This window comes from Micropterus salmoides, unplaced genomic scaffold (assembly GCF_014851395.1).
Source record: "Micropterus salmoides isolate LMB-PRFRI ecotype aquatic unplaced genomic scaffold, ASM1485139v1 Ms_hic_scaffold_8, whole genome shotgun sequence".
NCBI lineage: Eukaryota > Metazoa > Chordata > Actinopteri > Centrarchiformes > Centrarchidae > Micropterus > Micropterus salmoides.
Window position 1 is genome coordinate 19976821 of NW_024044570.1, and position 23357 is coordinate 20000177.

General features: G+C 42.7%; 1 protein-coding gene across 1 annotated transcript; it reads right to left on the reverse strand.

The window, feature by feature from the left end:
* Positions 1 to 82: 82 nt before the first annotated feature.
* On the reverse strand, positions 83 to 22800 carry vwf (von Willebrand factor). The gene is given in 55 exon segments (XM_038705291.1): positions 83 to 394; positions 570 to 667; positions 759 to 798; positions 908 to 1036; positions 1741 to 1839; positions 2140 to 2256; positions 2346 to 2386; positions 2643 to 2823; positions 3082 to 3198; positions 3273 to 3422; positions 3500 to 3705; positions 3839 to 3943; positions 4290 to 4361; positions 4509 to 4611; positions 4815 to 5053; positions 5170 to 5448; positions 5451 to 5510; positions 5641 to 5830; positions 5934 to 6175; positions 6376 to 6553; positions 6666 to 6712; positions 6850 to 7014; positions 7147 to 7290; positions 7374 to 7517; positions 7950 to 8054; positions 8138 to 9302; positions 9461 to 9770; positions 9872 to 10007; positions 10095 to 10262; positions 10680 to 10836; positions 10937 to 10959; positions 10962 to 11034; positions 14125 to 14265; positions 14376 to 14522; positions 15042 to 15176; positions 15326 to 15464; positions 15551 to 15654; positions 15951 to 16102; positions 16395 to 16489; positions 16610 to 16856; positions 17114 to 17329; positions 17418 to 17613; positions 17700 to 17800; positions 18123 to 18261; positions 18395 to 18531; positions 18639 to 18685; positions 18792 to 18903; positions 18984 to 19106; positions 19179 to 19401; positions 21040 to 21161; positions 21413 to 21621; positions 21758 to 21860; positions 22196 to 22339; positions 22466 to 22517; positions 22627 to 22800. Coding segments are annotated over 55 exon segments (8559 nt in total). The 5' UTR covers positions 22633 to 22800; the 3' UTR covers positions 83 to 208.
* Between the last annotated feature and the right edge of the window lie 557 nt (positions 22801 to 23357).

Genomic DNA, 23357 nt, shown 5'->3' on the forward strand with positions numbered 1-23357 from the left:
CTGAAATATCTAAAAAATAAATATTAGTGCGAACAAACCCATACATTTCAATAAGAATATTCAATAAAACACAGACCAAAAATTAGTGCTTACAGAAAGGTTTGTTTTATTGTTATTTGTGTAGTTATTTTCTATGAGTACATTTTACTTGAATACATACATATCAATTTCTCTCTTTCGCTCTCTCTCTCTCTCTCTCTCTCTATCACTAAGTGCAGTGTTTGGACAGACAGTCGCATGCAGTGACAGACAGGACGGTGTGGTGGCTACGAGTGCCGTTGGAACACAGGACAGGAACACTGAGAGGCTCCGTCTCCACAGCAGCACAGCACACACACTCCTGCTCCACAGCGGCCCTCTCCAGAGAGTACATGGACTTACTGCGACATTTGCCCTGACAGACAGACAGACGAACGGATGGACAGCACCACAGGGAGAGACAGAAAGGGTGGGATGGTGAGGGACAGTGTTATGATTTCATTGAACTTTGTAGGCTAATCCGGGGGGGGGGGGGGGGGGATTAATCATCCTTAAATTGTGTGTGTGTGTGTGTGTGTGTGGTCTCTTACCTCACAGTAGTGCAATTCTATCTGCTGCTCTGATTGGCAATCATCCACTTTGATGTAGTTAAGCATTCCCACTGTCCTTCGACACTCTGGCTCCGTACCTTCACACATGCATGCACTTTTATTAAAATCACAGCATCCAGATTTTTCTAAATAGTGTACCTGTCTTACAGAGGAAACAGCCCCACTTACACAGCTCACAGCAGGTTGTTCCAATCTGGCTGACTTTCCCCTGAAAACAAACAGGAGAGAAACATTTAAAAAAATTTGTGGCATATTCAGAGGTGTAGGTGTGGGAATACTGTAAGATGGCTAGAGGGCAGTTTGTATAGCGGTCGTACCCCCTGGTCCAGGCAAGCTTGGCGGTTAAAAGGAGGGCACGTGGTCACTTTGGTCTGCAGGACAAGATCTCCTTTACTGTTTACACTACAGGTATAAAGGTTGCAACCGTCCTTGCTAGTGGTATTCACCTAGAGGGAGTGAAGCACACATACAGTATTTTTGTCCTTCCCTGTTGCTGAAAAGCTATTCTCTCTTTTTTTAATTGTACTACAGTGTACCAATGAAGACAAAATATTAAATATAAAATTTATATAATTATAATATATATGTATTAAAATATAATATTAAATTAAATACAGACAAACTTTATCAAGCCATGTCTGTTTCTTAATTTTGGCAAAAGAACCCTATTGAGTATCGTATAGTGTGGGATAGCATAGTGTAGTATAGTAAAGCACACTATAGTACTATATAGTAAAGTATAGTATAATATAGCACAGTCTAGTATAATTCATGCACACAGTATGGTATAATATAGTAGGGTAATATAGTATAGAATAGTATAATATACTATAGCATAGTATAGTATAGAATAATAAAATATCGTTCATCATAGTAAAGTCTAGCATAGGATAGTATTGTACAGTGTAGAGTATGGTATAGTAAAGTATACAATACTACAGTGTGGTACAGTAAAGTTTATTTTAGTTTGGTATAGTATAGTATAAAACACACACACACACACACACACATATATATATATATATATATATATATACACATACACATATATATAGTGTTAAGTTTTCTTGAATGAGTACTACAGTGTGTCTGCATTCTGTGTGTGTGAGGTTTTATGAGCAAGGCATCATCTTTTCTGCAAAGCACCTACCTGTAGATTGATCAGTTTTCCATCTGGCCTTTGCATGAAGCAGGCAGTGGGAACACAATGACCACAGCAAGCATCTTCCTGCTTCTGCAGAGTGTATCCCTGAAAACATTGTGGTTAGTATTGCATGTTACTTCATATAGGAAGACATCAAGAGGACAATACCGGAAACACAAAGACTACATTTGCCTGGACCATTTGTACAAATAAATAATTCACTTCTTACCTTTTTAAATGGACAGAATCAATGTGGCCAAATTTAATGATGAGCAGGGAGGGAATGTGGTAAGTGGATTAGAGAATCTTTGATGAAAATGATGGATGTTTGAATTTACTGGTTAGTCATGATGATGACAAATGATATTGATGATAATAAAAAAATATTCATAGGATGATTGTTACCATGGGGCAAGTGGGACAGCTGATTCTCTTGCAGGACAGTCTGTATTTCCTCACAGCACCATCCTCCACCATACACTCACAGTGTGTACACAAATCCATCAACCTCGTCTCCCCTGCCTGCACAAACGCACACAGATCACGATGGAGCAGTGAAACTCAAAATGTTCTAATTTGAAAGAAGAGTCCTGCTTTTCTGCATGACTTACCTCTATCACAGTGTGGTTGAGGACACATGCATCCATAGGAGCTTTATAGAGAAAAACACAAAGAAGTGTATTGCCAGCCATTAAACAATATATTAAACACCAGGCTTTGTAAGGTCAGGCCGAGATAACTGGCTCTGGGATGACACCAATATGAGAGTCATCTGCTGGACAGACACTGCAACTGCAACTTGGTATATGCTGTTTGTGTATGATATAACTAAACTAACTTAGTGGAGTGAAAGCTTGATGATTCAGGCATGTCTTCTTATGAGTGTAATTGCATATACATGTGTTTACCGCAGTGGCAGTGGGGACAGCAATCCTGGGTGTTGCAGCGTAACTCGGTGCCCAGTGGGCAGGAAGGGGTGTTTATAGCAGGGCAGCTGATGTTTGTTGCAGAGATAAACACCTCGTCTTTCACTTTCACACACTGATGTAACACACACTTTTCACGTGGAGACTGCCATACATCTCCCACCTGTAAACAAACAGATGAAATTAAAAATCACCTAAAAAAGAAAACAGCCCCATCATCAATATACATTTATCTTTTGTCTCCACATATAGCCAAAAATATTTTGCCTGAGCAAAGTGACAAAAAGACATTTGCCGTAACTTGTACCAGATAGGTGGAGTTTGCCACCTAGGCCGCTATTGACAATTACAGGAAAAGAATAATAACTAAGAATTGTTTGTTTGCCTATATTAGACATGTACAATTTCTCTACACACATACATTTCTGAGGGTTCCTCCAGTCAGTGTGTCCCCTCGCATCTCTCCCTCTGGCTCCACACATCTGGTTGGTGTGCATTTCCCACAGCACTCTCCTGTTGATGGAGTGTATGTGGAGCCCTGAAATATAAGAATTAATGGTTATAGACCCATAATGCAAATGTGTATGTTTGGTGTGTGTCTGTGTGTCTCACCCGAGGGCAGGTTCGATCACACACAGGCGGGGTACACTGAGCAATGTGCAGCAATGTGCCTTTGTCCTGTAGCTGGGTGCAAGTGCACTTCTCGCACCCTTCCTCCCATTCACTCCCTACAGGGTGAACCAAGGCACCAACCACACACACCTGGAGAGACACAAACACAGTAAAATAAAACAGGACAGCAAAAAAACTGAAACGGATGCATCCAAACACATACTCGCCTTGTCCGGCAGGCAGTTGGTTTCTGTGCAACCACAGTCGTTGGTAGAGGAGGATGTGATGAATCCGGCAGGGCAGGCGTGGGTGGAGTTCTGGCAGTTGCACCCACATTCAAACACGTCACAGCACGTAGTTTTTTTCACAGACAGTTGGCGATGTGCGGGACAAGTGGGGGGGGCTTGAAGTGGGCACTCTTCCCTTTTGCAGACTGAGAGGGAAAAGAGATGAAGAGAAACATGTAAAAAGTGATGGATATGTGCACTGTTTCATGTATGTCTGTCTGTGTGTGTGTGTGTGTGTGTGTGTGCCAGAGCAAAGCAGAGCCTGTGTAAATAGCCTACCGCACTCGTATATAGGCTGACATTCTCCGGGGTTTTTCAGAACAACAGTCTGACCATCCTCACAGCGAGGCACTTCAGGCAGGTCACAAGTCACCAGATCACACACTTAAAAAAGTCACAGAGGGAGACACAGTCTGTTGTAGTTGGACAAGAGATACACTCTGTGATGCAAGTGCCTGATTAATACCGAGCACTGAAAAATGTTTATCCAAATTAACTTTTTAAATCTCCTTATGTAGAACTCTAATTAGCTAAAATACTTTTTCAACATAAAGGCAGGAGAGTTTTTTTGTCAGGATTTATACTTAGTTTCACATATAAGTTTCCCCCATACAAGGCTTATTTTGAACACTAACCAGTCAGTTCTTCTAACTTTTGGAGAGGCTACTGTAATATTGGTGAAAATAGAAACATTGTAATGATGGCACAGTTTGTTTGTTTTTTTACATACCACACTCATACTCTGGGCAACATTTAGACTCTCTCTTCTCTTTCAGGATCTCACAGGGTCCACAGACTGGAGCTACACACACAAATAGATGATTCATTGTTTAATTGTTACAGCTGAGTCCACAATGCAACACTGGTATTATTTTTAAGCTTTAGCAAAACCAGAAAAAAACCAGATACTACTGTGTGCGCACGAAGCAGTAACAGAAGGGGTGCTTGCCTTTGATGTCATTGCAGGGTCGGGCAGTGCAGTTGATGTGTTGTTGGTCCAGACACATGCAAATCAAACATGGGTTCTCATCTGGTACCCAACTCTGCATATACTGTACAAACAAATCAAAGTTCATTTTAAGCACAGTTTTTGGTTATATTATAAATCAACACTAGAGGGAGCTCACAGCACACTTAAATGGTGAACACTTCAGTGGTTTCCCCATCTAAATCTATTAGCATGTGTTTCTGTATTTAAGGAAGTTGATTTAGGTTTTGCATCATTCCCTCACACATTCAGCCATATTTGTCTCACCGTATATGCATGTCCATGGTGGTCAACACACTGGCTGCATGCTTCCGGTGATACACACTGCCCCTGATGCAAAACCATCCCTCCAGTACAGAAACAGCCCTCAGTAGGTGTGTCCATACAGGATGACTCGTTACCCCTGGCAACCGACCAGTCGCCTGGCAACGTCTGTATGCTACCACAGTCCTCTACACACCCTGTCCGACATGCATCATACTCCATGGAGCTGGGGCACCGTAATGCTGCAACACACAGATCAAGCTAAAGTTTATGTTTGGGGTCAGACTGGGTGTTAAAATGTGTCCACTGCAGCAAGGTAACTGAAACATAAACACCCACGCATGAAAAACTGACTTACGGCAGAGGTGGGGGCTCCTCCAGTCCACGCACACACCTCTCTGTCTACAGAGGCGTGCGTAGGTGGAAATGAGCTCGCACACGTCTGACTCCTCACATGACTGCTCCTCACACTTGACAAGGAACACCTGGACAGGAATGTGCGCGTGGCACGGCTCAAACACCTCAGATCGTAGAGCCTGACATCCCATCGCTGCTCCAGACACACACACTGCCCTCCGCTTTGGCAGACACACACCGTCATCTACAGCCACAGTCCAGTCTGAGATGAAGGCCGGCTGTCAGTGGTCGAGCTGCCATTACGGAGGGAAAGGACGTTAGACTTGTCCTCCCCACAGGCACCTGGACGAAAGATACAGAGAGAGAACAGAGCTCAAAGTGTTAAAGCTGCAATAGAAGCACATAAAGAGATGTGAACAGGAATGACTTATTAGTCAACAGTTTTGAATAAATGGATCTGTGTTTATGTTACCACAGAGTCCAGCAGTGTGGCCAGTTGGGGAGGAGCTGAGCAGTGTGATGGTAAACTCATTGCTCTGAGGGGTGAAAGTCAGGACGTAGCCGTGGTCTGACTTAAGCTGCAGCATCACTCCTCCATAACGCACCAACTCTAGGCCAGCGTGCCGCCACGGCAGTGCAAGTTCTTCCTGATCGATCACTGCCTGCTCAAACAAACACACAGTTAATAACCATTTATTAACTCACATATAATGATCAGTTTCAGTGTCAGTACAGGTTTCTTGACCATAAACATACGTAACTTACCGTTACGTCATCCTTCAGCAGCAGTCTATGTGTTCCGTGGATGACCTCCATGGCTTTCATGCAGACCTGGTTGTAATTCGCTGAGTCCTGACAAGGTCCACTGTGGAGTTTGACCTCTGACCCTTCACTGTTACCTCTGCTGACAGTGAGAAGTGTGTAGGAGCACAAACCATCTCCATCCAGCCTAAGTGCCAAGCCGTCAAACCTCACGACATGATTGGTGGAGCTGCCCATACACATGCCTGTCAACAGAAGGACGAGAGTTTTTGTACAGGAGCCAGAAACATGTGATCTGTTAAAAGCCAGTATAAATAGACTGGAATGCAAGCCTCCAGCATTCATTGTTAACAGCCCAAGTGGGAAATGATGTGCACTTAATATAGACGGGTTAAATATGATGCTGGAAACTTCAGAAGCTGATTCATCCTTTGGATGTACATACAAGGGCATTCCCAATGGCAGCCACAGGTCTCCTGGACTCTGACAGGTAGCATGTTGTTTCTGCAGGCCGGAGGCTCCAGTTTGTCACAGTTGACTTTGTGGTTCTGTACCATCACTGCCCCACTGGGGTGGCACAGGAGAAAGTGGCAGCCGTCTTCCAGCAGCCATGACTCACCAGGCTGAAACACATTAACAAAGAGAGGCACAACTCATTACAAGTATTGCTGTAATGGCTGGAAAAGGTCGCTGTCGTGCTGTAACTTATGTACAACCTCAGCAGATATTACCCACCTTTCTTTCATTTCCATTATCATCAACACAAAGTCCTGGTGGACCAGCTGCAAAGCGAATAATCAATATCATCATTATGATTTATTAGCACCATCATGGTAATACATTATTTAAAAACTTCTAAAGAACAGATTTATTTTTTAGCATTAATCATTTTACTGTATGTGTGTGTGTCTGTAAGCACCTCTGCAGATTCTCTCTGCGTAACCATGGTCCAGGGTAAGCAACATCAGCAGTTGATCCATGCTGTGCAAGTGCAGAGAGTTGTCTTCATTGCCATGGTGACCAAGCACACTGAGCTCACCCTTGTCATAATCTGGTCCTACCCCAATGGGGAACACTGATACACCTGAGGGAGGAGATTCTTATCAGTAAAACTACACCCCATTTGTGAGAAAGGAAGATGGAGGATGGAAACATACTAGCTAAATTTTGAACTGAGGTTTCCCAATGTTAATCATGTAAGTGGTGACTTAATTACCTGCTGCCAGTGCCTCGTTAGCTGCCACCTTGATATCATCTGCTGATTTGTCCGTCACCAGCATCACCACAGCCTTAGCTACACCGACTCTTCCACCACTGACTGGCGAGATGGCTGTCTGCACAGCGAATCGCAGCGCAGAACCTGCAGACGGATAGAACAGTGAGTGTGTGTGTGTGTGTGTCAGTGTGTGTCTGCTTTATGTGTTTGCGCACAGTGTCCACTACCTAGCGCAGGGGCAGCGGTGGTCCTGCTTGGCATGCTTTCTATCAGGCTCAGGAGGTGGGATTTTCTCTGTTCATCCTTCCAGGTGATCTCTGCTGTGTTAGTGTCGCCATATTGAAGCACACTCACCTGAGTGCCATTCAGCCCTGCACACATAAACAAGGAGTTAAATCACTGTAGGAATGCAGGGAAGGAGATCCACAATCTGGTTACTTTAATAAGCATTAGTAGTATAAATGTACATGAGAGTGTTCTTAAACTTAAATATGCTAAAAATGTTTGACCCTTAAGGCATACACTTTACCATCTTTAATACTTCTAAAGTTTGGACAAATTTTTTATATTTTTATAGCAAAAATCACAGCTCTAAATTATTTAAATTTAAATAGAGAATTGTTTTCCCAAGGCGTATCCGTCTCTTACTTTTTAATGAAAACCTGTGCTCAAGATTTAGAAATCTCAGACAGACTCATTGAAAACAGGTTGAACTAATACAAATACTACACATCAGTGAATTGCAGTGCAAATTACATTCAAAATGTAGCTAGAAGGGTATTTAGGGGCTGGGTCTCACCTACCTATGTCAGCATTATTGATGAAGGCTTTGACAAATGTCTTCATGTCCTCAATCTGCCCTCCAGCCTTCAACAGGAACATCACATCCACAGGCTTCTTACATGGCACTGTGCAAAGATATGATCACGAATGAATACAGGCTAAGGACTAATTGTGGATTAAATGATTAAAATGAGTTTGTCTTCTCTACCTGAGGGTGGCAGGCTGGACAGCGTTGGGACGACCAGGGGTGGCAGTGTAGGAGAGCGGGGCCTGACTGTGGTGCGTGTTATATTGACTACACGGTGGACCAGGGTTGTCAGGCGGTTGTAATCATCAACCATCAGTGGGCGTTGAGGGTAGCTGAATGGTAGCAAGTCAACCTCATGTACTTTTGGTCCAACGCCAATGGAATACACATGCGTTTGAGTGCTCATAGATGGCGGGCGTGTCACTGTGTCAGTAGGCGGGTTTTCTGTCACAAGGAAGACCAGCTGAGGAGGAGTGGGGCCATGTGTAGATTGGACTGTAGCCATTTCTTGAAAAGTCGTAGTGACAGCAGCGCCTGTGTTTGTCTTATTTCCACCCCTCCACTGAATCTCCCTTAGTCTTTGCAGCAGCAGAGTCCTCTGCTGCCTCACCTCCCACCGACTGATCTCCACTGTGACCGTTACTGAGTACTGGATCACAGTGATGCGAATTAACTCCTCCTCCTTTGTGAGCTGTGAGATAACTTCCTCCAGGAATAGGAGCGACTTGTTAAAGTTGACCTCGCCGACTGAATCTGAGCCTTCCAGGATGAATGTCACATCTTTAGCTGGAGAGACGGGAGATGACGATGTAGTGATGGGAGACAGACCAGAGGGTTTGGTGGATGTAGGTGTTTTGGAGAGGTGTTGTGTGGGGTTGGGGTCCAGACGAGGAACCGGGGTTGTGGTGGTCATGCCCTGGCGAGCCTTACCCGGAGTGGACTTCGGCGTTGGAGGTTTAGCCACCTCAGGCTCCATCCCCAAAGTGCAGAGGTAATCTGTCAGGTCTAACAGGCGATCAGGCAGCTCACCTGTGCTGCTAAGCACATAGGCCCTGTTTTCAGGGTTGGCCTTGGTGATGTCATTGATCTGCCCCATGTTCACCCCAGGACCTAATGCCACTGTCAGGGTGGTGATAGCTTTCCTGCGGAGCATCTTGGTGATGGCACGGACGGGGCGAGGGTTGGCACTAGCGGTCAAGATGATGGCAACACGGCCAGCGTGCTCACGCTTGTTCTTGTCATAGATGTTGATAACCAAATACTTGACAGCCTCATCCAAGAAGGCTGCATCTCCTCCTGTGTAATGCAGCTCATGCACGGTGTTCTTAAACATCCACTTCTGAACCTACAGGCATGAATGAGTGAGAAAAATGCAAAGATCAAGCAACCGGATGTAGATCTTTACTCTGACATTCAGAGTAATTTCCATAGAAAGCTTAATGCAGCACTGCATATTTCTACACACTTTGCTGTGTCACACATGCACAATATATGTTTATCTACCTGTAGATCATATGTTTTGACTCCAGAGTGGTAAAGCAGCACTGTGGCTCGAGTGTGAGCTGAGCCCATGCGGAATCGTTCAACCACTCCCAGTATAAACTCTTTGGTTGCCTGAAATTCATCTTCGCTTAGGGCCTCTGAACCATCCAATAGGAATGCCAGATCCATGGCACGGTCACACGTGCCCTCAGGCATCAAGGTGGTGAAGGGTTGGGTTGTGGAGGTGGCATAGGCGGGTGTTGGTGTTGGAGTGGTGAACATGGTGGAGGCGGAGCAAACTTCACAGCTCAGGGTGTTGCTGTCACAGTGACTTCAGAAAAGTAAAATCAAAGCATCTTAAAAGAGTGCAAAGCATTAATTACAAATCCAAAATATCCAGCCTTGCAGCTTAGTGTTTTGACAGAGTAGTACCATATCTTGCAGTGGTCGGGGTCATCGTGGTTCAGGATGACCTTGTTGCCATGGGAGATTCTCTGACCCTCATGGATACACACCTTACACTGAGAGGGATCTACACAACGCATGGTCACCTCATCCAGTAGTTGGCCTGAGGAAAAATAAGGGTAAAGTTCAACTCCCACGCACTGTCTGTATGTTTATACAAGAATGTATGTCCGGAGAGTGTTTTTGGCACCTGGGGGGCAGTTGGCATGGCAACCTTCCACACATGTGAGTGAGCAATGGAGGGGATCTGGGTGCTGGCAGGTGATCGGACAAGCAGGGCCACAAGTATTGTACCTCCACTGACATAACTCCTCCCCTACACCTGGGCTCTTAGGGTTCAGCTCCTCACAGCTCATGGCTAAGGAAACAAGAGTTCAACAAAAGTGTACATATGGCCTATGCGTCTGACCAATCCTAACTATATACATGATCTGCAACTTGCATAATAAAGTATTTAGAAAAAATATTTTTCAACTAGTTTTTCCACAACATCAAATCTGATATCAGAGTATAGATGAAGTCCTTATCTCAGTTTAAAAAACAACCCTAACAGACGCTCATAAAAAGGAAAATTTTATATATATATATATATATATATATAAAAGAATAGAGCTGCACAGGAGATGGCATATGCTTCAAACAGAATTCTTTACTTATAAATATTACATATTGAGAGATATTGTCTGTCTGTGTGTGTGTCTATATCATCCAGAAAATAACATGATGAAAATGATAAAAAGTCTGAGTGGATCATGCATAAATTCTTCACACTCACGGCAAAGGTCGTTGGACCTCCAGCTGATGGATACACCCCTCTCTGAACAGGCCAGAGCATAGGCCGAGATGACATCACAGAAACATGCACAGTCGCCCACTGATGCACAAGAGCATGCTGCCTCCACACACATATCTACATATGGCTCTGCATCCACCTAAAGACACACAGGAACAGGTCAAGAGAGGACCAAGTACATGAACTTATCAATGAATGTGGTGTCAAGGTCTATCTAGTGTGTCTGCAATTACACTCACCTGGCTGTTGCATTCTTTAAAGAGGGACCAGTGATCACACGACAGGACTGCTCCACTGTAACCAACTTGACAATGTTGTCGCCGCAAGGAGTAGGTACCTATACACACAGAGGAACACAAACAGACAGATTGATCACAACATCATGTTAGACAGACTGAGGCACTGGGTGGGGATCTCTGGAACCGCCTTAGAATGGTTTTCATCCTACCTGTCAAATAGGAAGTTCTGTGTGTCTGTGAACAACTATGTCTCTTCATTCTGTCCATTTAAATATGGTGTGCCTCAGGGGTCGGTCTTAGGACCCATTTTGTTTTCCTTGTATCTGCTTCCCCTTGGACACATTATTCAGAGACATGGTGTTTCTTTTCATATTTACGCTGATGACACACAGATGTATTTGCCGGTCAGATCCACAGACCCTGGCATGCTGAGTTCACTTACCAACTGCCTCTGTGAAGTCAAAAATTGGATGTCAAATAATTTCCTCCAGCTGAACTCATGCAAAACTGAGATCCTAGTAATTGGGTCCCAGCAGATGGCAAAGCAAATACTGCCATCTGCTAGTTCCCTAGTGAATCATGTTAAGCCTGTTGCAAAGAACCTTGATGTCTGGTTTGATAGTAATTTAAATTTTGAGCAACACACCACAAAGCTTGTGCAATCATGTTACGATCTATGTTAACTTTTAAGGACACTGAAACCATTTTACGCCTTCATCTCATCATGCCTGGATTATTGCAACAGCCTTTTCACTTGTTTAACCCAAAAATTGATTGAAGCAAAAATTCTATTGATCGACTCCAGACTGTCCAGAACTCAGCTGCCAGGCTTTTAACCAGAACTAAGAAATATGACCACATTACCCCTGTTTGAGCTTCATTACACTGGCTCCCAGTATGTTTTAGAATAGACTTTAAAATTTTATTGATCACTTTTAAAGCTCTTCATGGCCTCTCACCTTGTTATATTTCTGACCTTTTAGTCCCATACACACCAGAGGTCTGCTGTCTGTTCCAGAGTCTCGACTGAAAACTAAAGGGGACATAGCGTTTGCTGTCAGGGCCCCGAGGCTCTGTAACAGCCTCCCCGAGGAAATCAGGTCGGCTGAGTCAGTGAACTCTTTTAAGTCCCTTCTTAAAACATACTTTTATACGAGAGCCTTTCCCGATTATATTTGATTCTATTTTTATTTATTTTTTTTTTTTATATTTTATTTTATGTATGTGTATAAGTGTTTTCTTGTTTTTAGCATGTAATTGTTTTTATGTGTTTTATTGTTTTTACACTTGTGAAAGCACTTTGTAACTGGTTTTTGAAAAGTGCTCTATAAATAAAGATTATTATTATTACTATTATTATTACTAGCGTGACAGTGACGGCTCTTTGCTAATGTACTGTAGAATGTTTAACCGCTATACTAGAAATGCAATAGTTAGTCATTTAGGAACTAAAGTAGTGTTTTTGGATTTTTCAGAACATTAACCACAAACTTTATATCACCTTTAAGTCAGTATGGTACAAAACTCAACTGGCACAAACTTGCCTGGGGAAGGTAATCCATCACACTAAACATGTAGTCTGCTTCATCTGATAACAAATGGTGTATGGAACCCCAAGCCGCGTTTCAACCAAAAGTACCGGGGAGTTTTAAGTAGGAACTTAAGGGTTCCTTCAGCCCATTGTTATGTGCGTTTCCAACGTGGTCTAAAGACCTGTGAGAATTAGGCAAATTAACCAGCTGACGTAGGCTGATTCGCCATGCAAAGCGATGCACAGGCATCATTATTTAGCAACCACTATCCATGAGAAAAATTTATAAATGAACAGATCAGATTTGATTGGAATATGATGAAAAACTGCTTGTCCATTAAAAACAGCTTTTTGTGTGGGAGTATAATGAAGAGACACACTATACAGATGTTACAAATTTAATACCAAACTGGATAAAGCCATCAAGTTCTTAAAAAGAACTCAGACCTTAAAACCTTTTCAGCCGACAAGAGCTGCAGATCAGCTGACGCCTGAGTGTCGTAGGAACATGATGTTTAACAAGCTTTATTACCTACTGTAATCAGCTGTTCCACTTGTTTTGGAGAAGAGGAGACCGACTTCACTCTGTGTAAAAACTTTCTGACAGATGAAAACTTAAAAAAACAACTTTCGGACCCAGTATTTAGCTCCATCACCTGTTCCCTGTAAACACACGGCTGCTCGCTGGCTGTTATTTCCGACCAATACATTTAATGCCGACATATGATCCCAGACAGACATCGGCGAGACTTGTCTGTGTGTGCTATCTGACTGTTGATTGCAAACAACGGTGGAAAAGAAAGAAGCAGTCCTAGAAAAAACACCCGACATGCTCGATTTAAACCCAGTAGCCTCTACTCGTCCATTCAGAAATTTACTGCACGGCAAGCCCCACCCCCCCAAAGTACCGGTACTTTAGGAAACCCCCAGAGCAGAGTTTTTGAGAACTAAATTGAAACCCTAGTCCCTTTGGTGGAAACGCAGTGAGTTCCTCCAAAGGTTCCTAGTTCCGGGGTATAGTTCCTTTGGTCGATACGCAGCTTTACTGTATATAACCACATCGAAGCCATATTATCGTCATATTAACAGAGCTGGCCCCAAATTGTCTTTCACAGGGCCAGACTCAGTGTAGCACTGGCACCAGAGGTCAACCTCAAACCTCAGCCAAGCCACTTATCAACCACATTCTCCGTACTTGTAAAACATTTAACTCAAAAACTAATTGTAATAACATAAAAATTAATTTGAATGATATCTGTTTTAGGCCTGACATTTTTCTAGACTGTACTCAACTTCACAGCAGATCCTCAACTCTATACTATAAGGCAGATCTCATACATTTCTAATGTTTGCATGGGATACAGTACAATTTTTGGTTAATAGTGTAAATTTTCTTGGGTAGAAAGCAGTTCCAATGAAAACTGTTCACAGTGAAGATTGCTGATTATCCAGAGTAAACTATGTCTGGATAGACACGTTACAGTCTTTATGTAGAGTCTTAATAAATCTTTATTGAAAATAAATAAATAATTGAATGCATTTTCAATGTTCCATTCACCTCCGTTGTATCGTGGTGGGGCAGAAATCTCAGAAATGGATATAAATAATATAAAACTAGCAAGAGAAAATATGTTTTTGATCTAGGACCAGAATTTACCTGTGTGGCATCGGCACAGCTGGGAATAACCTTCCAAGAGTTCCCAAAGTGCGCGAAGTCCACCTCCAGCTGGTTATTACTGCTCATCAAGTCGTTGTTGACGTTCCCATCAAAGTTACCACACAGGCCGCACACCCGGTTCTACACACAATAAAATGTATGCAACAACAAGGACATGTTTAATATGAAATAATGTAAATATAACAAACAAGATTCAATCAGTCAAAAGTAGTGCTGTAATACATTAGTACCCTGTATGTGGCTGTGATGTGCACCAGGAGGCGAGTTCCCTTGTCCCAGCTGAGGGAAATGTGTTTACCAAGCAGCAGAGTGTAAAACTGACCAGACTGCACAATCTCCACCTGTGAGCCTGGTAGCACCGGCCTCTTCATCTTCACCTGCGAGAGAGAAAGATAAAAACCTTGGATGCATTTGGGATTTTTATAGATCAATGGACCCCAGAAAGTCCACAAAAGTTACATGGCCATGTTTAGTAATGCAATTATGGAATTCCCATTACAAGAAATAGACAGGTTTAATGTAGAGAAAATACTTAGTCTTCAATTCACCAAAATCACACAGCAAACAAAGTCCATTTAATGTTTTCTTAAATATTATACGAAGATTTAAGGGCTAAAGGACTACTTCAGTAAAATGTTCATTTCTGATGATTCCTTCTGGTTGTATGATTATAAAAAAACTTGTTTTGGGAAAAAGACCTTTATTATTACATATGATATCTTATTTGTCAAGCTTAGGACAAATTGTTTGCAATGTAAGAAGTTATGTTCCATGTCATTTTTTCACTACTGCACCAGTATTTTTGGTGTCTTTAATGTCCATTAACTGTAGTTTTTTATAGTATTAATGTGTTTATGTGAGTTGACACAGTATATGTGTGTTTGTGAGTGTGTTACCTCTCCATGTTGCATTACAATCAACCCTCCCCGGTAGAAGATCGTGACAGCTTTTGCACAGCGATGTCCCACAATTCCACAGGACTCATTCTCCACCAGCACTCTGAATGAACCATCTTCTCCGTTACACATATCCTATTAATAGTGAAAGTAGGAAAAGACAAAAGCAGGAGCAGGATACAGAGGTTAAATGAAATTAATGTATATACCATTTTTGCATGTTTTCACACCAGCATACTGTGCAACCCACACTGGAAATGTTTTTGGATTTCTTTGTGTCCTACCTGGACCAGGACATATTGACAGAGGCCAGGGAAGGAATATTTGAGGCCATCAAAACTGATGTAATGCCCCTCCCCCACAGTGCGGCACACACCATCGCACACCTTCTCTGTGCAGCGCCACTTCCTGTTCTCACACACACTGAGAAACACAACGAGAAAGGCTGTTAAGCACGCACAGGGCAGGTATTCCCCATTCATAACCATGTCTGCAAACATTTTTTTTACCAGGTGTTGCAGTCCACAGAGATGGTCTGTCCTGATGCATATGGTCTGTTGTTATGGTAACAGGGACACTGTTCCGGTGCAATGCAGTCTCTGCGGTGACGAACCTGAAATCAATCCGCTAATCAATCAGCATGATCAATTTTAGATGTTTGGTGCTTTATCTATGTCACACACACACACACACACACACACACACACACACACACACACACACACACGTTTGTTCCTAGCCCCTTACCCTAACCTTAACCATCACAACTGCATGCCTAACCTTAACCCAATTCTACCCCTAACCCTAAGACCAAGTCTTAGCCCTCAAACAGTGCTTTAAACTTGTGGGGTCCAGCATTTTGGTCCACCACACACAAACACACACTCACAAAGATAACACACCACCTACTGTGCCAGGTGGACAAAGGCAGCCAGGGATGCAGGCGAGGCTGACACAGGGGAGATCCAGATTCTGGCAGGTTCTGGCACACTCCAGGCCTTTTTCTCCTGCATCACACTCAGCACGGACGAGTGGAGGAGGGCACTGGGCTGACCGGCGCTCTGCATTCACATAAACAAACACCAATTAATTACATGATGCTGGTGATCAGTTCCTAAAATGCAAAACCCACAGTCACAAAGAAAATAAAGCAGTTTAACTTGAATTTCCAAGTAAAACTAACAAGACTTTTTAGTGTGATCACACCAGTCATACTGTACTGACCCAGTTGTTCACTGCATATAAGGGTAGCACAGTCTCATGTTAAACAGAAATGGTCAAATGAAAGAAACCATATGGACAGTGGATTATACAAGTCACGCAACACATGGACATTCAATAGAGATTTTGTACCTCTGGATGGAGCCAGGTCATCGTCATAGAAGAGGTCAGACAGTAAAGCGCTCCTTTCAGGGGAGCTACAACGCATGGAGCCATTCTCACAGTAGCTACACACACAAGCAAAGAAAAAACACCCAAGAAAGTGAAAATGTATCTATGAAACACAATGTCTATTAGCATATTATAATTACCATGGTTTCAGAATATCCACATGCACAGTCACTGACCAGATGCTTTTGTGATCTGCGTAGACATCATTAGGCTGGTAGAGCTGTCCGTCATGCAGGCAGGTGCACAAGTCAGCTGTCACGCATTCTCCGGAGTCGCTCAGGTACTTCCCAGCAGGACAAAAACAGCCCTCCTCGCACACCCTCTCCGCCTCACAGCCTGCCTCAGCACCAGATAGAGCGCGACACGTCCGGTCACACACACTCCCACAGGCTTCGTACACCTGGCCTCCGGTGCATCCCAGCTCTGACAAAAACAAATCAGGGGAGGGTTAGGGATCTATTCTATTCTTAAGCTAAAATATATTTTAATCTGTAAAATTTTATTGAATGTAATCCAAATATTCATACAGGTTTTTACACTGTGCTGCTGTTCTGATTCACCTACGTAAAGTTATGACTTACCCAGTTTGTTACTGAAAAAATTAACTTAAATGCTTGCATGTTCACTAGCGTGTGTGGATATGAATGATCAGCGGTTTATTAGTTCAGTGGGAGAGTTACCGCAGAGTGAGGGAGACCTCCAGTTGAGCAGCACTCCTTTGGCGGAGCAGGCAGCTGCGTAGGCAGACAGAGCAGAGCAGAGGCACTCCTCACCGTCCACACATGCGCACACATCATAACGACAGAACCGCTGGAACGGACCCGGGTTCACCAGAAAGTGGCACGGACTGAACATGTCTGCCATTATCACTGAACATGCCTCTTCTGCAAAATGCACTAAGAGAGGTAGGAGGTTTAAAGGTTAGTTTTTTAGGCCATTTTTGTGCTTATGTGTGTATGTGTTCATCTATATGGGTGTGTATACCTCTTTTGGGGTTAATGGCACATGGATCGGTCTCGTGTTTTTGGGTGGTTTCACAGTCTCCGTTGATCCTCCATGATTGGCCAAACGTCTGAGGAGCCGCCTCAATCAGACCCGATTCAGACAAGAAGTCATCACCTTGGTTACCATTGTAGTTACCACAGAGACCACAAGTCTGCCCCGCCCATCGTGGTCCCAGCTGGGGAGGTGGACAGAATTCAGTACAGCTGTTGATCTTTTCACATTATTCTCAAAAAATACCGTTATCCATTAAAATAGTCACACCCTTAAAAGAACGCGGCCTCGCCCATCCCAGTCCAGACGAAGGTCATCTCCAAACTTTACACGTACAGAAGACTGAACAGATCTCTGGATATGCAGACGGCCTGTAGAGGTGCACACACGGGAACGGATTAGCTGAATTCAATATAAAAATGCAAGCAATTAAAACAATAAATAGCAATACTTTCAGTAGTTAAATTATTGTGATTCTGCTGATGACAATCACAAAATTGACCAATCTCAAGAAATCAGGTCAACAAAGATATTCAAATGAATTAATTTTCATGTTTAGTTCATTTCTTTTTGTTGTAGTTTTATTGTTTATTGTTATGGCCTTATTATCAGTACAACACTATATACAGTGCAATATGATTAGGGGGACTGTGAAATGTAGACCTTATTCACTATTCTGCCCAAGTGGCATACCATGATGCATTGGGGTCTGGATGTCCATGCTGTTGACAGAGACAACTCCTCCATGCTTCAGCTTCACTGTCATGTCCTCCAGAGAGGGCAGGCTGAGCGTCACTGAGCGTGTGCACACAGCATCCTGATCATCTGCACACTGAAACACAACACCAACAGCCAAAATACTGTAGATGACAAGCAGAGCTTGTGGCAAAAAAGTGAGAGAAAAATTATACTTATAAAATTTGTACAAGTGAAGAACCAAACACACAAACACATTTTTTTTTTACCTGCACGTTCTCAATAATGACAGAAAACCCACTATCAGTGCAGTCTCTTGCCAGCAGATATTGACAGTGACCAGTGAAGGTGAAGAACTTGTTGTCAAAGGTCTTGAAGTGAGATTGGCCCACCACCAAGCACTCACCTACACAAAGACCACAGACATATAACGCCAGAAATGAGCAACCCAGGACTTTATTGTACCAGTAGAATGTGTATGCCAGTGCCTTTACTACTGTACATCTCTCTCACCAGGGCAGCCTTCATTAGTGCACTCCCAGGAACCGTGACGGCACACACTGCAATAAAGAGACAATTCGATGAAGAAGCGTTGTTGTTCTTACATAGCAGTATTTCTCTATCAGTGCATCAATACAGGTTTCTGCACGCATGTTGCTCTCTCACCAGGTGTTGCAGTCTTGAGAGATAGTGGATCCTGGAGGGAAATGTCGTCCCATGTGCAGACAGGAACACTGAGATACCTCCACACAGCGATTACCGTCTAAAACCTTACCCACTGAAAAACAAATACACACCATGTTACCAGTTTCAGTAACAGAGTGACAAGAGAGGGAGATGTAGTGAGTGGGAGGTTACCAGGGCATGTACAGCCATCCATGCACTCTTCTTTGCAGACCTCCTGGATGTTGAGACTATGGCAGGTTGTAGAACAGGACTTGGTGCATTCACTGTACTGCATCCCAATTGGACACTTGGGGACTGAACACATATTTACATTATTAATGTAACTTCATAGCTTGCAACTACCTTTTTACTGAAAGACAAACTTACAGCACTGGCTCTCCTCCAGCCAGCCACGAAGAAGTATCCCGTGGGCATGGCACGTGCGAGCGTACTCCAGCAAGATTGGACAGTAACAGTCTTCAGTCCCGTCCTGCTTGTCACAGCGACACGCCTCCTCCTGACACAGCAACACGAACGCCTCAGGAGAGACCAGGTGGGCACAGTGCAGAAACACACTAGATGTCTGCAACACGCTGCAGCTGGACAAAATCTACAAAAACATGCCAGATTAAGTCCAAGTCAATACAGTTAAACAAAGGGTAATTCTATTATTTCTGGCAAAAGAAAATGGTTATTTATATCATAGTCACTAATTATAAGATTAGTTTTGTTTTGTTTTAGTGGTTACAGGTTGACAAACTTAAAAGAGACCACATTTGTTGGTGACTGAAGACATTAGTATTCTTGTCTTGCCGTGAGCTTTCGTGTCTTGTCAGCTCATAAAAAATACATTTTCCTATGGCAATAATAGCACTAGTGTCATCATGATGGTAACTGGATTTTAATGATACGAAGACCAAAAAATAAGTTAGGCAAAAGATAAAAGTATGGTAAGTGACAGCTGAAATTATAAAACATTCATATGATATATTAGTGAAAATATCTTTAGCTCTTAAATTAATAGTCTCACTCAGTCAGATTTTGGTTTTGGTTTTTTGCATGAAGCCCAGTTACACAGTGAAAGAGCATTCATTTCCTTCTCTATAGACAGTTGAGGCAAGATGCAGGAAATATATCAGCTTTGCGATTAGTGAAGGAGATGCTGATGACAACTGTGGGCTTCACCCTAACATAATTTTAATTGCTCGTACGTGGGTGTTCCTGTGGTACAAAATGTTCTTGCTAAAACTGGATGATTTTGTGTATATCAGCCCACCCACAAAGGCTGCAGTATGCACATTACAGAACTGCACCCACACCTGTCAGATCTGCTTGCTTCCCAGCTGTTCCTTTTTAATGAGATCGAGGTCTCTTCCCATTGAAGCATTAAAGCCCTTATCCTCATAACTGTATATGGAGGCCCACTTGTTTGGAATGAAAAAAAAATTCTAATATTAAATCAAAGTTGTGAGATTGTAGAATTGTAAGTAAGTTATACATTTGAACAGTCATAATTATAAGATAATAAGTCCAAAAATCATAAACATTCTGAGGATTTTTGGGGGGCGTTTTATGCCTTTATTAGATAGCTCAAAGTAGAGAGAAGACAGGACATGAGGGGAGAAAGAGATGGATAAAGACATGCAACAGAGGTCCCCCGACACAAACCGTTGTTGTCCACGGTTGGCACCTTAACCCACAGGGCACCCAATGAGATTTTGATAGTAGGTCAAACTCTACCTTTTATAATTTGTTAAGCAAAATCTTGATATTATTAGTAAAAATGATTAGATATTTAGCAGATTTTCAACAATTATTTGTTAGTACCAGATCATTTTTACATACTACTCTAAATCCAACATTCTGGCTATTGCCTACGTTTGATTTAACATGCATTGTCGGTAAAACTTACAAAGTCAGAATTACGATACACTAGACAGAATACTATATGTAGTGAGAGACAGAGATGCGTGATTAGTAAGTGTAAGTAAGCTGCAGTTAAAGGTTTGCAGAGTTGTGAAAAAATAATACCAGTTGAAGCCTAAATGCTTCTACGTCAGAGGTTCAGATCCCGTCATGCCTTAATGTGTGTCTCTTAATTCCTTCTGCTTCTTTGAATAAAAAAGGTTTTATATTGTCACACCTCTGAATAGATTGTTTGCCGACTGTAAAATGTAATAAAATTGTTAGACGTTCCGAACACATTTATGTGTGCACGTGAATGTGTGTGTGTAAAGTGTCTACTTACAGCTGAAGTCTCTTTTGTGCCGTTGCAAGACAGGTTGGGATTTGAGACACGTCGACATGACTGATCTGCCCCCTTCACTGCCCATGAATTTGCAAAGTCATAACTGTTCTCTGTTAGAAATCCTGAAAACACACACACACACACAAACGAGTTGACAGATTTCTCCTTAATCTCATCCTACCACTACTGTTTCTCTTGCTTTTACATTGTTATCTTTTTCCTGTACTCAGCTGCTTCTCTTCCTGTTGCTCAGTGCTGGTGATAATTTCCTAGATTCCAAGAATAATGAACTCTCCCTAGTTCCTCTTTCAAACATTCACATACACACTGTTATTGACTTTTGTCGCTACACATCCCCCACAAATGATATTACCTTCTTGAGCTGTATATTCATCAGCTGATACAGAGTTGAAGTTGCCACAGAGGCCACATGTGTGGTTGGTGCGGTGTTTGGTTAGTGTCAGGGCGACGTTGGCTGCATTATCAATAGTAACAGTGAAACCAAATTCTTCACTCGTGAGTTTATAAAAGCCGAGGTCTGAGCCCACAAAAACAGCGTGAGATGCATAGGGCAGAGATAATCTACAAAAAAGGACACACACAAACAGATCAAGCATCTCCATATAATCACTGTTTAGAGTGATTCTTTTCTGCAATAAGTCAATATTAATACACACATACTTGATTATTTTTGCACAAAAACTTATATTACAAAAACCTTTTTTCTCCTTGTGAGAGTCGTCCGTCTACAGACAGGTGCAGCTCAAAGGCGTCCCCCAGAAACAGAGTGACTCCAGTTCTTTTGCCATTGACAAAATCACCTGCAGATTGAACATAACATGCATTTTACCTCTCATTCACTGCTACGTCAAAGCTTTAACTGACAAAAACAAGCATTTTTAAAATGATGATCTTTGAATCTTCAGAAAATCAAAAGGGAGCATAAATGAGTAAGCTATTTCAGATGTCTGATACACAGTACTCCTACAGTAGAGGTGCATGCATTGTTTCAGCACATGCATCCCAGTGAGAATCAGACCCATGGCAGTGGCTATGCACAAGCCGCTGAGCTACACTCGATGTGCATCAGACGCTATTAGAATTCAGATCTGTTTTTCATTCTTTGTTGAATTGTCTGAGACTGAGTGTGACTCACCCAGCAGTGTGAAGGAGCGATGGTTGCAGTCTCCAGCCAGTAGGTAGCTGCAGTCTCCAGGAAACTCATATAAAACCCCGTCAAAGGTGTGGATATAGTGTCGTCCGAACAGACTGCATCTCCCTGTCATACCTGCCACGCACGCTGGACACGCAAAATACACATGACTGTAGAAGTAGGGAGATCTTACATGAAATATTTCACATATCAATTGTGACTTTGAGTGCAAAGGGCAAAGCTTATTTGGACCTGCTCTGATATCACACTCACCTGTCAGATGCAGGAGAACCCAGATTTTGCGCAAATACCTCCTCAGACACACCTGAAACACATAAATATGCTCCCCATTATCATCACAATCATCTAGACCAATATCACTATCATCCTCTATTGTCTAAATATCACATTCTCCAAACTCCAGTTAGTCCTACCTCCATGGCTCCAGACTTGATCCACAGAGACAAACACAATCCAAAATCAGAGAATCCAAATGTTGCACTTTTAGACCTCACACTATCAAGGCATAATGAAACAATGTGATGGTCTGTGTAAAAAGTAGGCGAAAGTGAGAAGAGGGTCAAACACTTTGTCACACACACTGACACTCAACTACCCTGGAAGCTCTAATTTATAGCAAACATACCCCTGCCCAGCTGTCATTGGCTTTCCCTTAAGGACTCCTCCCCTCGCCAGGTTATGTCAAAAAGGGGCAGAATATTATTCTGTCCACAACAGCCTGCAGACTGACACCATCAAACAGACTCAGCAGAACAATACCAGGATGTGCCCACTGATCGCCTGGCTGAGTGATTAGTCTACACACACATATCTGTATCGGCGCCAACCCAAACAATTCTTGTGGAAAACACACTTACTTTGATATCTCACACAAAAACATTGCTTTGGTGGTGCCAAATGCCCAAACACATGATGACTAAGCTGCACCAAAATTGCACACACACACACTGGGAACATGTACGGATCAACACTCTCAGGTGCAAACTTCACCGATCATCTGGCAAAAAGACAAAGACAGAAAACAAAAGAAAAAACATCTCCTTTTCTAAACCTCCTCCATTTCTAAACAAACATTCACAACCAGTGTCACCCTCCCAAACATAAATAAGGAGACTTTTACATCTGTAACCACTGAAACATCTGT